The following is a 19,511-nucleotide window of genomic DNA, read 5'->3' on the forward strand; positions in this document are numbered from 1 at the left end:
CCTCCTCCTCCTCCTCCTCCTCCTCCTCCACCTTATTCTTCTCTCTCTCTTTCTGACAGGGTTTCTCTGTGTAGCCCTGGCTGTCCTGGAACTCACTTTGTAAACCAAGCTGCTCTGGGATTCAGAGATCTGCCTTCCTCTGCCTCCCGAGTGCTACCTCCGCCTCTGCCTCCTCAGTGCTGGGATGAAAGATGTGTACCACCATGCCCAGCCACAACATTTGATTTTTACTTTGGCTTCAGTTATCTGAATTCAGGTTATCAGGTGTTTGTGTGTGGCAGGTGGTTTTTACACACTGAGCTAAGTTCTTAGCTCACAACTCTGTTTCAGAATGACTAAATTTAACTTTAATCATTAAAATTTAATATCCACATTAAAATGTGCCATGAACTTAAAACACACACTTCAAAACCTACATGGTCTTCCAAGTTTCAAATACAGATTCCATGATGAAATGGCAATAATGTGGCTACACTATATGATATGTATTTTGTAAATTAATCCCATTTGATTTTTGCTTCTTCTATTTTATTTTTTTAAATTTATACCCCAGGGGAGATTGTATAAGAAGTGATATATATGTGTATATACATACAACATATGCATATTCACATATTGTTCCTATTTATGGCTATCAGGGAGTTTAAAAATCCACATTGTGTTCTTTTGCACTTCTTTTTTTAAGATATATTAATTTTATTGTATGTGTGTGTGTGCTCTGCTCACCTGTATGTACGTGCACCACACGAGTGTCTGGCACCCTTGGATGTCAGAAGAGGACTGGAGCCATGGATAGCTGTGAGCTGCCATGTATGTGCTGGGGATTGAACCCAGGTCCTCTGCGCAAGAACAAGTGCTCTTAATGGTTGAGCCATCTCTCAGGCCTCCTGTACCGCATCTCCGAGATGCAGGTGTGTAGCTGCTTCTCACTGCAAATGTTCAGAGAGTACCACAACAATTCCTTCCTCTCCTTTCATCTGTACCAAAATAAGCATCTTCGGGTCATGTATCTAGATTAGAAATATAATCAGTAGCCAGGAAACAAAACGGCACTATGGGGATAAAATTGGGACAACTAATGAAAAATTCCTGCTCCTTTTGAAACCAATTAGAGAGTGATATATGATTGGTTGTTAAATGGTAGAACACTAATTCAGACCCTAAGAACATATGTCACTGTTACCAAGGAAATACAGACCTTAGTCTCCCTAGCAGCCAATGACTAAGAGAGATACACAATAAATGATACCTGGATTGTTTTCACAAGGGAGGTGAAGCAATTCTAGAAAATGTATTGCTAACTAAAATGTCTTATGTAGCAGCAGTGGGTGCCACGGTGGGCAATGTTCCTAGCAAAGGCCTGGGGGTAAGTGTCACAGTGGCCTCCAGCAGACAGGATTCCTTCCTCAAAAGCAGATTTTAGCTAAGGGGCTAGGTTGTTTTTTTTTCCAGGAGGTCATAAGCTTACATGGGCTCATTATGCTGTCTTGACCAGGAGAGGGGCAAGTGTCTTTTTGAAGGCAGCAAGAAGGAAGGTGAGGAGGAGCAAGAGGAATAGGGGGAGGACAAAGGCAGCAGGAGGAGGAGCAGCAGAAGGAGGAACAGCAGGGGGAGGAGCAGCAGGGGGAGGAGCAGCAGGGGGAGATCTCATTCTTGGAGCAGCCTTTGCCCAGCACTGGACATCATAATTCAGAGCATGCACCAATTTTCCTGAACATGCTCTCTGAATCCGTGTCTGCCCCAACTCAAGAACAAAGCAGAATTGAATCAGGGGTTTCAGCACAGCTGCTAAAGTGTTTGCCACACAAGCAACATTAATGAACACCTATAACCCCAGCATTCAAGGAATAGAGGAAGGATAACCCAGAGCCCAAGGTCATCCTTGGCTACACGAGGTATTCTTTGTGTTAATGTATGTATGTGCCCATGTGTGTATGCATGCACACATTTATACAGGTGAACTTGTACATGTATATGCACATGTGATGGGGAGAGTCTTCTGTTTTGTGTTAATTTCATTGGTTAAATAAAGAAACTGCCTTTGCCCTTTAATAGGACAGAAAATTAGGCAGGCAGAATAGACAGACAGAATGCTGGGAGAAAGAAGCCAAGTCGGGCAGTCGCCATGATTCTCCCACTCCAAACAGACGCAGGTTAAGATCTTTCCTGGTAAGCCAGCTCGTGGTGCTACACAGAATATTAGAAATGGGTTAGATCAATATGTAAGAGCTAGCCAATAAGAGGTTAAAACTAATGGGCCAAACAATGTTTAAAAGAATACAGTTTCCGTGTAATTACTTCGGGTATATAGCTGTGCAGGCGGCCGTGTGCCAGGAATGTAGCCTGCCGCTTCTATTACAACACACATGTATAGAAACCAGATGTCCATGTCAGGGCATGCTCAACCACTCTCCACCCTATTTTTTGAGACAGGGTCTCTCATTGAAGCTGAAGCCCCTGAATTCAGCTAGACTGGCTGGCCACCAAACACCAGGGGGCTTCTTTCTCGAGCTGTGCATAGTGGCCCATGCATATAATGCCAGTACCTAAGATGCTGAGGCAGTAGGGTTGCCAGAGTTTCAGGGATACTGAGTAGGTTCCAGGCTAGCTTGGCCTATAGAGTGAGACCTTGTCTAAAAAAAATATAAGTTTAATAAATCAAGAGAAAAATAGCTAGACAAATAAGTTCTTATTTAAATCCTTTTCTGGCCACGGTAGCAAGGTAGCATGAGGTTAACCAGACTCTTGGCAAATCAATAAAAAAAACTGTCTTCCAACTATCTTGCTTTGACTTTTCTCTTTGCAGAAGAGGGAGGGAAATGACATAACAGAGTCAGTGTGGAAACTCGTCTTCCTTTGAACACAAATCCACGTGTAGCCTTAGCTTGTGGCTCTGGCCAGGAAGCTGGGCTCTGGAGTCCTGTGCGCCCACAGCCCTTGGTCGTGGGCCTCTCAGCTTGCCTGGCACGTCCACATGGGATCACGCAGGGACCCTGGAAGTGCGATCTCCCCCTCTAGGAGTTCATGCCAGGCCTCCTGCTCACATCCAACAGCATAATTGGAAAGTGTGCTCTCAACTTCTGCTCCCCGCACACACCCAGGAACATGATCTGCTGAGCAAAATGTCATCCCGTGCAGGAGCCCATGCTAATTATAATGTCGGGCCTCCCACTGAGGTGCAGATAATTAGAGGAGAATATTACAGTGTTTTCAAACTCCTGGAGCAAATGAGAGGAATCGTGAAGTAACCTGCTGGAGATGAGAACCAACGTGCTCTGAGCTGCCCGCTTGAAGGTCACCTGACTCCAACCAGAACATCCGTAAGGATTAAACTAAGGTGCTCCAGAAGGAGCAGGTGGGGGGCGGGAGATGGAGGAGGGGAATGAGCGAAAAGGAGGTGGGCACAAAGGAGCTCATGTTCACAGGCTCTGCTCTCCCTTAAAGTTGGGTGGCACAGCAGGTGGCCCGCCTGTTGCAATAGCTGTGACTGCTATGTTCACTTCATACTGAGCTGCAAGGTGAGACGTCGCCAATTCACACATCTGCCAACAATGAGATGCTCAGGCCTGTATCCGAAGTCACGTGGCTAATACGGCACTTGGTGGCTGTAGGAATTATTCAGGTCCAACTGACTCTACAGTCTGCTCGTGTCTGACCCCAGTCTATGCTCACCTGCTGGTGATGGATGTGTGGAGGGGACACCACTCGGGTATTCTTCTGCAGCCCTTAGTGGGGCCCCCTCAGTGACACCCCTGGATATGGAAGAGGCCTCCCATACATTGCCTGGCCCGAGTCTGCTGCTGAGCAGGGCCCAGGACATCTGGAGCAAGAAGGTCCCCAACACACCCGGCTGGTGCCACAGACGCTAACATTTCATGTTGTTAAAAAAAAAAAAATAGAAGAGCAAAATGTGTTCTCTCTCTTTTTTTTTCTTTTTTTTTAGAAATAACTGAAGAGCTTTGCCATCCTTAGATAGAAAAGAGTCCAAGAGTTTAGCAAAGCAGGAAGAGAGATTGGGCTGAGCAAGAGTCAGCGCCACCTGTGGTGATTGTGTGGCCCTAGGTCCCATCTTTGAACTTCTGCATCTCTGTCTCAGTCAAGAGGACAAATACCTAAACACATCCATGGGATACTTTCTATGATGTCTAGAACTTCCAAGGCCTTAGTAAATGCCTTTGATGATGACCAAGAATTCACAGGTGTGTGTGGTGCTCACCTATTGGTGGAGCCTGCACTAGTGATGACCCCCCAGTATCTGGAAACAGAATGTCACTTAAAATGATTATTATATCGTGTTTTTCCTGGGAAAATCCGTATTCTAATAATAGAGTGTTTCACGCAGTCTTCGTCCCAGGAAAATGAGACGCCAGCTTTTCTCTGTAATTACTGGCCTCTCGTCGTAAGCTGTAGCCCCGACCTTGTTCTGAGAGCTGGCCCTCCAAAGCCACCTTGGGGCAACAGGAACACTTGAAGCACACAGAAGTCAATGCCCTATGCCATGATCAGTAGCATCCTGATGCTTAGTGGTCCAAAAAAGATCCAAACCGGAAAGTGATTAGCACTCTTTAGAGTGGAACTCACAGACACCCCAACACCAGTACTCTATCGAGGGGCGCTGTGATCAGTTCTCAGTTACTACCTATTAAAAACATCAAAGGCTGGAGGAATGGAACTAAGTGGGAGGAGCTTAACAAAAGAAACAATGGACTTCACGACATGTAAAGATTTCTACGCAATCGGGCAGTTCCGCCCCAAGCTAGGCACACAGCAGAACATGCCCACACAAAATCAGACTCCTCAACACGGAACGAGGGAAAAGGAAGCCGAACGCCCATGAGGTGATGAATACAAGCCTGGTGACACGCACCCACGTGGCTGCTCTTTTTCTTGTTGCTACGACAAAAGCATCTCAAGAGCTGATTTTGGTGTGCAATTTGAGAGGATATGGTCCTTCATGGTAGGGAAGCCATGGAGTTTGGAGATCGAGGCAGCTGACTGCGCCGCATCCATAGTTAGGAAGCAGGACGTGAATACTGGACTCAGCTCACTCTCTCTTTTTGATCCAGTCCCCACACCTTGGGATGGTGTCCATATCAGGGTAGGTGGCCTTCACTTAGTGGAACCTCCCTGGAAGCCAAACTGTGTCTCCAGATGCAATCCCACTGATGACAATTCACCACCCCTCACAGAATGGAGAATGTTCTGGGCTTAAAGGAAAGGCAGTGCTAATACAAATGCCGGAAACAAAGGAACCAAGTGAAGAAAGCAGCGCAGCAGCCACACACACAGTGTGGGACACCATCCCCTGGGAGAGCAGAGGGAGAAAACTGAGAGGAAAAGTTGGGTAGAGTCAGGAGTTGGAGCTGGGGGACTGGGAAGTGACTGCTGCCAGGGTGTGGTTTCTCTACCGGCTGGTGTAGACAGTGGTGATAATTACCCACCCTTCGACCGCTTATGCCTCGAAAGGATAGGTATGGCAGAACGTGGATTCTTTCTCAACTGAAAAGGAGAAAATCAGCCAGAACAGAATCCTCTGCGTGGGAGGTTAAGCGACATCGTCAAGTGATCAGTGGACCTTGTGCGATCCCTTTCTTTAGAAGAGAGCATCATGGGAGAAGAGTGGGATATGGAGAGGTTCTCCAGGCAGGGGAGGAAACACTTGAATGTGTTGTTACCGCCAGTAAAACACAGCCAGACGTGCATTTGACATGAACGTCTTTTTGTCACAAAAAGTGAAGTGGCCACATGAGTAGGGTGGCACAGTGACAATTACAGAGGCAAGCAGAGAAGAGGGTCCGTTCGGTGGGCGTGGAAACTGTTATGGTTGAAACCGGGAATGTGCCCCAAATGGGCTTGTGATTTGAGGGCTTGGTCCCAGCTGGTGGCACTGTTTGGAGCAGTGAAGAAGCCTAGCTAGAAGTAGAACATTGGGGGTCCCTTGTACCTGGTTTCTGGGTCCTGTAAATTATGCCATAGACCAAGGTGCTCTGTCTGCCATGCCTTCTTTCTCCGTGATGGGCTAAACCCAGGGAAATCATAGGCCAAAACAAATTTGTCTTCTTTTTGAACCCAAAACCTATTCCTCACTTTACGTGGTTTCTGTGAGGTTCTGACGTCCCAGTGGCACACAAGTGATGGATTCAGCAATACCCCCAAGGTACCCTCATGCCCTTACTGAACACACAGGAGAGAAAGCCAGGTAAATACCATGTTTTATTGGGTCCCATTAACCCTGAATAAAAGCCAGGTAAGTTACAGAATGCACTCAGCAGATGTGGAGAATCATTTAGAAGCCCAAACAGAAGCAGCCTGGGATGGGAAACAAAGACAACAGAGACTGAGGCCAGGAGAAGTCCCAGGGCAAGAGGAGACCCAGGAAGACTCAAGCTAATTGTCTCTGGCCAGCTTGATTGTTTTTGTTCCTATGGCCAGCCAACAGGACAACAAAAACACCTAATGCCTGAGCCTATTAGAGCTCTAACGCCTGAGTTCTAATGCCTGAGTCTATTACAGCTACACTCTTGGTAAAAGAGAATGGCAGATCCCCATGGTCCTGAGTTATCTGGGGAGGCTCTAAATGCAGTGGAAGAATTCAGACCAGAGGGTGGCAGGGGGAGAACAGACACAGCAGAGAAAACAATGGGCCATGGATCAGAGTGACAGCCATGCAGAAGCCTGCAGAAGCCGAAGGAACAAGGAATGGGTTCAGCAAACCAGTCCTGTTAATGGCTTAAGAACTGATTTAAGACCTTTGACCTCCACATGTAGGGGATTAAGTCTGATCTTTTTTTTAAGCCATTGTGTTAGGAAAAAGTTGTTAAAGCAACAATAGTTAACTAATAGAGTCCTTCATCCTGTTTCCAAAACAAAGGATGGGATGAGATGCCAGCTTTGGGTAGGTCATTAGGTCCTGAGGATGCAGCCCTTGGGAATAAGATTAGTTCACACACACACACACACATATATATGACCCTAAAGAGTTCTTATCCTTGTTCTATCATGCAAGGACACCAGGCTATCCCAAACAAAATCATCATCTCTGTCATAAATTCTTAACTTCCTTTTCTACCACCATCAAATGAGGACACCAGGTTAGCCCAAATGAGGCTTTCCCTGTTGTATAACTTCTTTCTCTACTTGGGTGGGTATGTTGAAAATCAGGGTCCTGAGGTGGTTGGCTCACTTGGGGAGACTCCCTCCCCCAAACCACCTTCAACTCATTACAAGTAATCACATTTTTTCATAGGGAAGTTTGATTCTAAATCTTACAAAACCATGCAGAAAGTAAAAATTAGTCATAACCCTAGCCTTCAGGAACAGCCTGCCACTGTTACTATTCTGTTTTCTAAATTTGTTGAGTTCCCTGAAACTAAAATCACTTCTGACTGAAACCCCGAGCGTTCCTTTCGAAGCCATTATTAGAAACTAGCGAGGATGACAAAGCAGATAATTAAAATCAGCGCTGTGCTGTCCCGGAGACACAAACAGCAGCCCTCAGGTCTCTATATCATAGCAACAACTGCCAAAATGAACTCGGCTCTTGACTGCAAGGAGAGGAGAACGAGAAGCAAGCGAGCTCTTCAGGTTCCACTGTGGATCGCCATCATCAACCTCAAGGGGGAAGGAGAGCAAGCACGAGAGCCTGCCACTCATCCCCAGCATCCATGCAAAAAGCTGGGTGTGCCGGCACGCACCTGCAACCCCAGAGCTGGGCAGGCAGACACTCACAGGCCAGTCACTCAAGCTCATCACTCCCCAGGCCCTGGTGAGAGACGCTGACTCAAAGAGCAAGTGGAGACTGAATGAGGAAAACATCGGATTTCAACCTTCACAGCGCGCACACACACACACCCTTAGTATACCCGGTAGCCAACACTACAAGAGAATGAATCACTCAGCTGTAGGCTAGCCTCTGCTCTCCTAGAATGGAGGTAAGAAGCAAACACACCCACCCTTCCTGGTATTGGAGCACAGAATAGCCACAGATTAGGTCAGAGCTCCAGTATACACCGTGACCGAATGTGGCAGTGACCTTTGAGAAAGATGCCCCATCGAACGAGGAGAAACAACAGAAGTAACTGAGTATGTGACGTTACATGTCACATCAGAGGGAGATAGCACACAGACCCGCTGCCCTTACACTCTGCCTTGCCTCGAGCCCAAAGACTTGGGACTGAACTCTTGAGCCAAGGCAAACCTTTCTTCCTTAGCTTGCTTTCTCTCATGCATTTTGTTACAGTGATGGAGAATAACGTGCAGGGGCCCATAACTTCACTGGAGTTAAGGGGGATCGTAAAACCCAGGGGCTCAGGAACTCATTTGTCCTCGCATGTAGAGGTGGCACACTAACTCAAGTGCCCTCAAGTGTGTCCTCACACTCCAGAGCACTCCAGAGCCAGACCATCCATCAACAAGCCTTCTTTCTTTTTTCCACACTATGATACAATTTTTTAAACAAAATGTCATCCTCAGGATGTACAAAACTGAACCAGCAAAGACAAAAACTTCAGAAAAAAATCAATTATCCATTAAGTCATTGTGGAAAGTCTATCTGAAAACTCGGGGTCGTGGGGAATGTCAACACTGCACCTAAATTTTTAATAAACCATAAAGGATGGTGTTAAAAAGGAGACCTTTTCAAAGGCACCTAGCCCTGGACAGGCTCTCAAGATGACTCTTGTCAGAGAGTGGCGTGCTACTGACAGGAAGCGTGGGTGAGTTATTCTCTTCAGACTAAAGCAGAAATCCGAGGCAGGAGAAATGAACCCTGCTAGGAACTTCAGTTAGGGGATTTTATTTTTCAGATGGGATCTCACGTAACTCAGGCTGGCCTCGAACTTGCTATGTAGCTAAGCGCCCTTCTGTCTCTACCTTCCAGCATGCTGGGACTGTGCCATGGCCGACAGGATGACCTAGGCAACCCTGTATCTGTAATGACTGGTATTTCACAGACTGGGAGACTCTGGAGCCCTCAGACTTCCAATAGGTCATTTAAGATACTGTGGGGAGCATGATGGGAGCCTCCAACACAGATCTTCTCTGGGCATTGTGTGGAAGGGTCCCATGTATGACTCCATGGGAAGACACTCTGAACGGAGAGCTTAACCAGGATGTGTGTATATCTGCCTCAGAGAGGGGCTAAAACACCGAGAAAGAAGCGGGAGAGAGATAGGCAATGAGGACAGCTCTAACAAAAGCAGCCCGTGTGTGATTAGCCAATGGAAACTGCTGTAACTGCAATGGAAATTACTAGAGAAACATGTTTTTCTCCTCCCAGAGAAAGAGCCCAACTTATTCTGGGGCATGGTGTTTGAGGCAGATTCCATATGCACTAGATATAATAACACCGACAAGGCCACACACGCTGTCTTCTTCATGCAGATAGCAGAGTATCTGAGTTCTCCAGAGGGAGAACTTCATCCCTGCCGTGTTCTCCGCTTCTACAAAACAAATGCCAGGAGATGGCAGAATCACATCTCTATGAGCCTCACGAGAAGAATGTCACCTTAGAGAGCCATCATCCAATGACCCCCCCCACCCCCCGATCTGTCAGATGCTCAGCGGGCCTGAACACAGCCTATGGTTGGACGCATGCTTGGTGGAAGTCTCAAAAGAAACCAGCTGGCATATTAGTCCCATCTCATCCGTGAGGAAGCCGAACAGTGTTTGGAGACAAACTCATCAGCGGGAAGCAGAGCTGGGGTTCCAGAATGTGTCCCCAGCCGCTCGGCATCCTTCAATCATTGCATTTTTTGTAGTAGCTTTATTTTGTTTTATTTTATGCTTACCCACGTCTTCTCATTGCGCTAAAAGAAGATATTATCTTTGAAATAAAGCACCAGTAAGACTCCCCCATAAAATGAAACCCCAAGGCATCGAATAAGTTATGCTGTAACAGGAAAAGATCCGTAAAGGACTGAGAGAGCACCCCAGCATTGAGATGACAGACACATGCTACCATAGCCAACTTCTGGACTTGGGTTCTGTGAGGAAACTCATGTTTGCACAGCGAACATGTCACGGACTGAGCCACCTATCTCCCAGTCCACTGAGTTCACTGCATCCTTACTAGCATCCGTCAGAACTGGAGGCATCCTGCACTTACAGGAGGCTCCTCCATCCCATAAATCACAGGAGTTACAGAATTATGTTCAATATGATTTGGTACCTGGTACCAATTTTGTAAAGAAAGGGACTGATGGGTCAAAATAGCAGAGGTTATTTAAAGCAACTGGAATGGGAGGTGGAACATAAAGAGATCATTCTAGAAATGAATCACCCATAGCATAGAGTGGCTTCCACTCCTCTCCAAATAGGACTCATGTCACTACCGACTGTTCCAGCTGCACAGCTGTGTGGACAATGGCGCGACCCTAAAGCAGGTGGCAGACAGCCCCAGGACCAGTCCTTACCTGGAATGTTGTGTATAGTGATGGCCAGGATAAGCAGAGCAATCCTCCTCCAGCTGCTCACCCCAGGCTGCCCGGAGTTCCCTTGCACAGCCCCTGAGGGGGCAGTGCCCTCTGGGAGGCCAGTGACTGCCACCTTCTTCCTCTGGTATACCTCACCATTCTCACTCTTGTCTGAAAAAAGAGCAGAGAGAGAGAGAGAGAGAGGTTGTAAAAACGTGCACTCTGCAGCTGGGCAGGCAGCAGCAAGAGGACACCTCCAAGCCAGGGACGATCCTACATCTAGACGGCCACAGACCGAGCATCTCCTCTTGCTGGCTCAAGCACCCCCTGGGACAGTCATTCAGCAAGGACTCAGGAACTAGACACTGTTCCCGGAGTCTAGGCTCTGAGAAGGATGCAGGTGCCACATAAGGAGAGGGAGGCTGAGGGTTGTTAAGGAGCATAGATTGTGAAATCAGGCCATACATTTTTTATTTCATGACCCTGCCACACACCAGTTGAGTGATGCCTGCTAACCAGGGGTTCTCACTGCTCTGTATTGTAGCTTCCTGATTGAAAACACTGCAGCAATAAAACAATTTCTGGAGGTGAAGGGGTTGTAGGGAGTGAGAGAAGTCTTGGGTGAGTGGGTGTTGTTGACATAGGTGCTGGTCATGCCAAGTACCAACACTTCAGCCCCATGGGAGTCCAGTCGTATATAATAACCCTGCCTCCTTCTCCAGACGTATATAATAGCCCTGCCTCCTTGTCCAGCCGTATATAATAGCCCTGCCTCCTTGTCCAGCTGTATATAATAGCCCTGCCTCCTTGTCCAGATGTATATGATGACTTCCACTCTGTTCAACTCTCTACAATAAATGTGCTACGTTTCTGGGGTGCTATAGCTTCTGCATGAGAGAGCCCACCCTACCCCATCCCAGCTTTTCTACGTCGTTGTCTGTATGTCTGTCATTTCTTCGTTCTGCCTCCACTCCAGTGAGAGCATTCCCTGGAACCAAGCAAGGACATGGCAGAGGGTTTGTGACGATGCAACAAGAGAATGCACGGGAGTGCTTGAAACAGTCTAAGTCCTGAATATAGGGATTGGTGTTGTTGGCAATATGTTCCCTTTCTCCCAGAACCCTCCAGAATTATGTATGTGGCCCTACTCCTGGTCACCCTGAGACTCAAGGGGAACAACTCAGATGTCAGGATCAGCCAATCAGAGTCCCTCTCCTGGGATGCAGGGTGACTTGCAGGTGTGGGCGACTGACTTAAGAGCAGCTGTAGCAGATGGACAGACGGAAGCAATGAGTTCAGTAAGCATATAGCTAGAGACAGACAAAGAGACAGAAATACATAGTGGTCCAGGTCCCGAAGAACACTCAGGGACTGAATTTCATATACTAAGCATCTGAAAAGTCCCCACTTTGATTATCAGTATGACGTCTCAGAACCCAAATTCCAGCCTTGGGAGGCTGAGGCAAGAGAATCTCAGGTGCAAGATCAGGCAAGGATACATAAAACACTCTGTCTCAAAAAAAAAAATATTCCCTGGTTTACACTAGAGAGAGTCGCTGTTTCTTAGACTGTTGCCTGGTGTTTCTTGGATGCCTGGAGATCCTTGACTGTGGGAATGTGAAAGCTTCACACTCTGGGATGATGGATATGACACTATGTAGTCCATGCCCTTGACTGAGGGTGACAGGGACCCTCAACAGTCCTCCTTCCCATCTCCACTCAGAGGACTTCCTTCTAAAAGTGGGGAATTCCTACTATGAAGGGAAGGCGGAACTTCCTCAGATCCAGGTTAGGTACACCAGGGAGCTGGTGAGATACTTCAGCAACTGAAAGCCTTTGCCAATCAAACCCAACAACCTGAGTCTGATGTTTTGAACCCCTAGTGGAAGGAGAATACTGACCCCTGGGAGCTGTTCTCTGACCTCCATGCTGTGGCCTATGTGCCCTGCTCCACTGAGATCACATACTAAAAATATATAAATAACATTTAAAATAGAAACAAAGCATACCTCTGTGGTCTCCTGGCCCTCGTGTGTGTGTGTGTGTGTGTGTGTGTGTGTGTGTGTGTGTGTGTGACACATGCACATGTTACTGACCCTTGGTCACAGCTTTACTGTCAGACATATTAGGCAGGCTTCCTGGATGAAGGCATGTTTCTGGGTGCCTGAGGCAGAAGTGGACTCATACATCTTAAGTTGATAACATCTAGATGACTTGGACTACAGAGCCTGACCAGGGGTCCCCAGAATTCCCAGCCCCCAGTCTAGAGGCATAATGGGACACTTGAGGGCTGTCCAGGAGTCTAGCTCCTGCTTCCTCTTCCCAGATACCAAGGCTACAATTCTCTTCCCTGCACATCCAAAGACGACACCTGGAAGGCACAAACTGGAGCCAGAAGCTGAGCAAACTGTCTGTTACCTAGACACAGCTGCCTCTGTAACACGACAAGCCCTGAAGTCCTCTTTGTGGTGGCGGCAAACCATTTTTATCAGAAGCCACTTTCAAAAGCACAATGGAAGCCACAATCCACTCTGCAGCCAAGCATGCACAGATGGTCTGGAGGCCTGACTGTGTCCTCAAGGATTCAAGACACATCTAGGGAGGTGAATTTGGAGCTAGCCTCCTCTTTCACAGCCCATAGGCCCGGCCACACGAGGACACAGATGGTTTGCGCTCCCTGAGAGGGGTGACTGGTTGAATCAAATGGGCCCAGTGATGGAATCTCAGGCCCCCAGTGAATACAGCAATGCTAATTAACAGATCATCAGCCAAGAGAGAGAGAGTGAACAAAACCCCCAGATCTCACTGGAGATGAGTTCATTAGGGTAACACAGCAGGCAGAGTCTCACCTACTGCGTGCACACAGCTTCAGAAGTCTTTGTTTCTAAGCCCTGTTACAAAACACAGTAACAGGGATGCAGAGTGGCTATGTACTGTGTGCATACGGACAGCACCGGCAGGCAAACCACAAGTATGGAAGAAGAGGCCTGGGGAGACAGCAGCTCATTCGACACCGCAATCACTTTGTACGTATGAGGACCTGAGTTCAGATCCCCAGAAGCCTTGTAAAAATCTGGCAAGAGGCTGGCAGGATGAATGAATGCCAAGTTTGATTCCTAGGACCGACATGGTCGAAGGAGAAAACCAAGTTCCGTAAGTCATTCTCGGATCTCCAAATACACACCATAGCATGTATGTGTGCTTGTGTGCATGCGTGCGCACACACACCACACACATTAAATTATATAAATAAATGTTATCGAAGAAACGCAAGCCCAGCAGATACCTGTAATCCCAGTGAGAGCATGATGGGACATAAAAACAGACTCGAAGACCCTCACTGGAGTTCCAGAACAAAGAGAAAACCTGTCTCAAAAACGTGGGAGGCGCCTAAAGAAAGACCAAACCCCACAGTTGTCCTCTGACCACTACACATGTGTTATACACATATAAGCATGCACATACATGTGTGTATGAGGGTTTTACCTGCATGTATATATGTGTACCATGTGCAGACACTGCCTACTAAAGGTAGAAGAGGGCACTGTTTCCCTGGAAACCAGAATTACAGATGGTTCTGCGTCATCATGTGGGCAATTAGAACTGAACCCAGGTCCTCTGCAAGAGCAGTAAGAGCACTTTAATTGCTGATCCATCTCCCCTGCCCTCAGAACCGAACTCTTAGAGAGCCCTGTTACAATGTGTGGAGGCTGAAAAACGCAGGCCCGTTTCCACCTGTCAGTCAGAGCGTTTGGAGACTGACAGGCATAACTGTGCCTCCTAATTTAGAAGGTGGTTGCTTGGCTCTTTTGAAGTTAAGATTGCTTGGTGCCATCCTGATGGGTGGTCAGGATATGCAAATGTACTTCTGCTCCTTTCTTTTGTAATGATGAGGTCACCTAGGGAAGGGTGCTTCTCAGTGTCTGTGACCTAGAGTACCTTAGCTACCTAGACTACAGAATGCTAATGATCTGATGTCTCAGAGATGACTGTATGAGTTACCCTTTCTATCATGCTAATCAAGTCTTTTGTTACCTTCTCCCCCATTTATGCTGGGTATAAAAGCCGTGGAAAAATAAACACGGGCAAATTTTCAGGATTTCAGTAATCACTGGAATGCCCTTCCGATACTTTCTGTTTTCTGTCTTATCATTTTTATGTGCCTTCATATTCTTTACTTATAATCCCTTCAATTCCCACGTCTCTACCCTGGCAAGCAGTATTTTTGTTGAGGCAGGTACTTGACAACGATGCATATATATGACTGTTTCTAATTAATCTGATTCTCTGAGAACAATAAGGAAGGGGAAATATTAGTGGATCTTTTTCTTCCATGCTCTCTGTGTGTTTATACACATAAAAAAATTAAAGGTGGGTAGACAACATGTATCTGTAACCACAGTGTTGAGGAGAATCTCCATGGCTCACCAACAAGTCAGCCTGGCTGAATCAATAAACTTCAGATGTGATGAGAGACCCTGTCTCAAAATCTAGGGTGGAGAGCAATTGAAGGACACCCACGTCAACAAGTGGCCTCCGCATACACATATGCACCTACAAATGTGGACACTATATACATCATATATAATTATATATACTAAAGAGCATGCGTCAGAAAAGATATCCTCATACCCCCAACACAGCTTCTTTCATCTGTATTTGCCCAGCCCCTTGTCCAGCTCCTGAATGTGGATTCTGTATTCTTGTGTGTCTGGAGTCGGGGCTGTGTCACTGCAAGGAGAAAGGATGAAAGGACCACATGTCTGCCAGAGGAAATTGTTTACTCCTCTACTGTTGAGATAAAACACTGTGACCAAGGCAACTTATTTAGAAAAGCATTTAATTGGGCTTACAGCTCCAGAAGGTGAGGGTTCATGATGGCAGAGCGAAGGTATGGTGACAGGAACAGCAGAGAGCTCACATCTTAAACCTCAAGCAAGAAGCAGAGAACACACGTGGAATGGCACAAATCTGAAAATGAACAAAGCCTGGCCCCAGTGGCACACCTCCTCCAACGAGGTCACACCTCCTAATCCTTCCCAAATAGTTCTACCAGCTGACAACAAAGTATCAAATGAGATGAACCTGTGGGGCCGTTCTCATTCAAACCACCACTCTCGACTATCAGCCTCAGTCGGCTGGTGCTACCGCTGCTCCTAGTTTCCTTGCTATAACATGTATGTATTTGATCATATCTACGGAGTAAGACTGTCCCAGCAACTGAATCACGGGAGCATGTGGTCTAGTGACTGGCTCACAGAATACACAGCAGAATCCAGGGCCCGGTTTTATATTCTGCTGTTGTGCTTGAGAACATTTTCTCTGTGATTCTTTGTTAAATGGTCCTAGGGCTTTTTGCTTAGTTGTGAGCCAATTATTTGCCAAATTATTTCCTTTATATTCAAGCTACTACTTCTGCTTTTTAGAGTGCTAAAAGTTGTAGCAGCCATCTCTTGCCACAGGGGGTCACATTTTTCTGTTCCTTCCCTTCCAGAATGGGCACCCATCCTGGGAAAAGAGCCTTTCTGTGTGACATGATGCATCACACATTCAACTTCATAGACCACGTGCATCAGTGGAGCCTGTAACAGGGCTGGGTCAGTCCCAGGAAATGGAGAAGGGGTCTTATTCAAGCTAGGGAGAACCTTCACACAGACCTGAAAGTCTCTTGCATGCTTGGTTTAATAAGATGTTGACTGGCCAGTAGCCAGGCAGGAAGTAGAAGTGGGGTGACCAGAATAGGAGAATTCTGGGAAAAGGAAAGAGACAGTCTGCAGTCGGCACACAGACACAGAGGAAGCAGGATGAGAATGCCTTGCTGATAAAAAGTACAAAGCCACGTGGCTAAAACAGACAAGAATTATGGGTTACTATAAGATATGAGTTAATAAGAAGCCTAAGCTAATATGCCAACCAGTTTATAATTAATGCAAGCCTCTGTGTGTTTCTTTGTGACTGAATGGCTGTGGGACCGGCACAATGACATGTAACTTAAACTGCAGAGGACACACACACCCTTCTGGCCACTATGGACAACTGCTTTCATGGGTGCAGTTTCATGGGTGCATACACATACATCTAGACATACACACATAAATAAAAGAATAAAAATAGACAAAGAAGAAAGTATTCCCTTCATTCACCCCTTCTGCTCTCTTTCTCACTGCTTCTTCAAACTGATTTTGCCCTTAAGTTTGTAGAAAAGGTGAAGGCTTCAATAAGACAGGGTCAAAAACAGAAGTAACTTCTTGCCTTTAATATTCCGAGCAACTGAGTCCAGAAGGTTTAAGGGAGAAAAAGGATTTCCACAGGGGTGATTTTTGACTTGGTCGTAATTTTGCTAAATTACCTTTGGGACACATTCAGTATGTGAGTTGTGGCCCACCTGTCAGGAACTGACAGGTAGGTCAGCTGCACAGCGACAATAAACTTGGCCTATCGTTTGTCAAGAGAACAGTAAAAAAGAGGGAAGGACACTCCGGGCATCTCAGCCCAGCAATTCCTCTTACTTCATGGCGTCTCTGCACCAATGGTGTCCTTGAATCTCACAGAGCCCTTTGAACTGACAACAGAGAGATACAAATGTAAGATTCTGGCGTAAAAACCAATGTCAGAGCATTGAGTCAATGTCATCGAAGCCTCATCAACTAAATGCAAGTTACGGGTGGAAGAGACCACAACAGGACTGGGCTCTATCCGCCTTGACACAGGGTGATAGGCCTCACTCAAAACATCCTCATCTATGGTCTTGCTTCTGATCATGAAATTATAAATACACGCAGAAGGAACCGTGGGAAACTGACCAAGTACACAGAATACGAGGCAAGCCACCATGATCTCAGGGACTAAAAAGTAACAACAGAGGTTGGTGCACTTCCTTCTGCACCCCTGATGTGGTTGTACTGAGCTGAAATATCATATTACACGACGGTAGACTGTTCTTTGTTCCCACGAAACGTAACAGAAGCCCTTCCTTTTACGGTTAAAGACCCTTTCAGGCATTGCCAAGCAATGCAAATTAGTCCAGACTTTCTCATACCTCTGGGCACCAAGGCTGCTTCTGAACTGTTTTTTTTTTTATTATTAAATATCACTGCAAACACTAACCTATGCAACTGGTCAGAAATTTGGGAGGATCAGGAAGACGGCGCCATTGACACCACTATGAGCAGCATTTTGTCGACCTCATTGGTCAAATCTCCGTCCACACTGGGTATTTCTCAAAAGTGCGTCCATTTATGGGATAGAGGATGTGGTATATCCCCTAATTTGTATCTCTTTGACCATCGTTTCCCACATTTCATTCCTCTTCTGTGAGACGCCCTCAGCCCAAATGAGGCCTCTTTAAGTAATTACCACGTGATTGGCTAATTCCTCACAGGCAGGTAATTTTCCTGTGATCCACTTATATCTGTCAATGACTGATGAGGCCTGCCTGGTAGCAGCGGGCGTCAGTATTATAGCCGACAGCTGCACCCACAACGCCGAGGGAGACATCCAGCGCACTGTCTCCACTGGTTTGGAGCTCTAATGTGGAGATGCACGCTTAACAGGTGTATGTTTACATGTGAGTGTGTGTGTGTGCATGCATGCATGTGTATGTGTGAGCATGTGTGTCGGTGCCTGTGGACGGCAGAGGTTGGTGTTGGTTGTCTTAATCAATTTCCAACCTTTTTATTTATTTTGGGGCCGCTCAGTCTGAGCTTCACCATTCTGGTTAGATGGCCGGCCACTGCATCCCTGAGATTTTCCTGTTTCTGTTCCCGCTGCCCTGAGTTCTGGGGTTCTAGGTATACACTGCAGCATCTGACTTTTCTGATAACCAGAACTCAGGTCCTCATGCTTGAACAGCTATGCCCTCCCCCCGTTCCCACCGGCTCCTGCCCCCAGGCCAGCACACTGCACCCTATCAGACACAAGGAACCGTACCCAGTGAAGAACCCAGGTCCTATGAGGAGCAAGGGTGGGAAACTAATCACATTCTGCGTGGAGCAGGCAGACACTGGCCTCTGTCTGGAGCCTGTTAAGGATGTTCTTCCTGTGCCTCCAGAGCTCCAGGCCAGAAAAGATTCCACTGGGGACCAAGGAAACTTCATGGGAAGGGAACCGGAGTATTTGTCATGTTCCATTACTGACCTCTAGGCAGAGAGACATCTGGGCCCCACCCTGGAGCTTACGAAACAACCCAAAGTTTATTTTCAACCTTCTTAGCTACAAAGGGTCTTGCTATTATCACTCTAACAAGCACGGGCCGCACGATGATCTGAGGTCAGAAACTGCACATGCTGGGCGGCTCAGTCGATTTCCTGGGCTTCTCGGGCGGCACATGTTTTGACAGGCACCAAAAGCCGCCCCAGCTGTACCTTGAACACTTATGAATAAGCAAATGGGTCTGTGTAATTGGCAGAAATTAAATGTACAGCTGCAGAAGAGGCCAGCTCACTAATATCGAAAGATTTCTCATCCATTAAGCAAACCACCCACTAAAATGTACCTCATTCCTGGGATCCAGGTAAAATCATTTCTACTCTCAGGCAATAGAACCAAAAAATCCACTAATATTAAAAGCCCATCTATCAGATCAGCTGCTCTACGTTAGAGGGACAAGCAGCCATCTCACGGACCTGGATTCACTCCTGGCTTAGTTAATTATGATCTCAGAAATAAATCCTGGCTCTCTGCTGCTCTGTAGCCCACCCTGAACCAGGCCGCCCAGTGCAAAAGCCCCTGCATGCAAAGCAGACCATCACAGACTCCAGAGGGACCTTCATCAGCAAGACATCTGCATCCAAAAAGTCCCTGCAGGGCTGGGGAGAGGCTCAGTTAGTCAAGTGCCTGCCACACACCTGTGAGGATCTAAGTTCAAATCCCCAGCACTTAAGTAAGAAGTCAGGCATGGTGCATGCTTGTGCTGGTTGGTTGGTTGGTTGGTTGGTTGGTTGGTTGGTTGGTTTTGATTGAGGAAGGACATTGGTTAATTATAATAAAGAAACTGCCTTGGCCCATTTTATTGGTTAGAACATAGGTGGGTGGAGTTAACAGAAGAGAATGCTGGGAGAAAGAAGCTGAGTCAAGGAGTCGCCATGATTCTTCCACTCC

The 19,511-nt window shown here is 46.8% G+C and overlaps 1 protein-coding gene across 9 annotated transcripts in view; it reads right to left on the reverse strand.

Moving 5' to 3' along the window:
* The window catches only part of Slc39a11 (solute carrier family 39 member 11), a 421,876-nt gene that overhangs the window by 133,620 nt on the left and 268,745 nt on the right, over positions 1–19,511 (reverse strand). For all 9 annotated transcript variants that reach the window (XM_050140478.1, XM_050140477.1, XM_050140474.1 and 6 more), the window contains one exon: positions 10,413–10,583. In XM_050140478.1, coding sequence (XP_049996435.1) covers positions 10,413–10,583 — 171 coding nt within the window. The remainder of the gene's footprint in view (positions 1–10,412; positions 10,584–19,511) is intronic.

Source organism: Alexandromys fortis, unplaced genomic scaffold (genome assembly GCF_014885135.2).
Source record: "Alexandromys fortis isolate MF-2015 unplaced genomic scaffold, M_Fortis_MF-2015_v1.1 scaffold_39, whole genome shotgun sequence".
Lineage (NCBI taxonomy): Eukaryota > Metazoa > Chordata > Mammalia > Rodentia > Cricetidae > Alexandromys > Alexandromys fortis.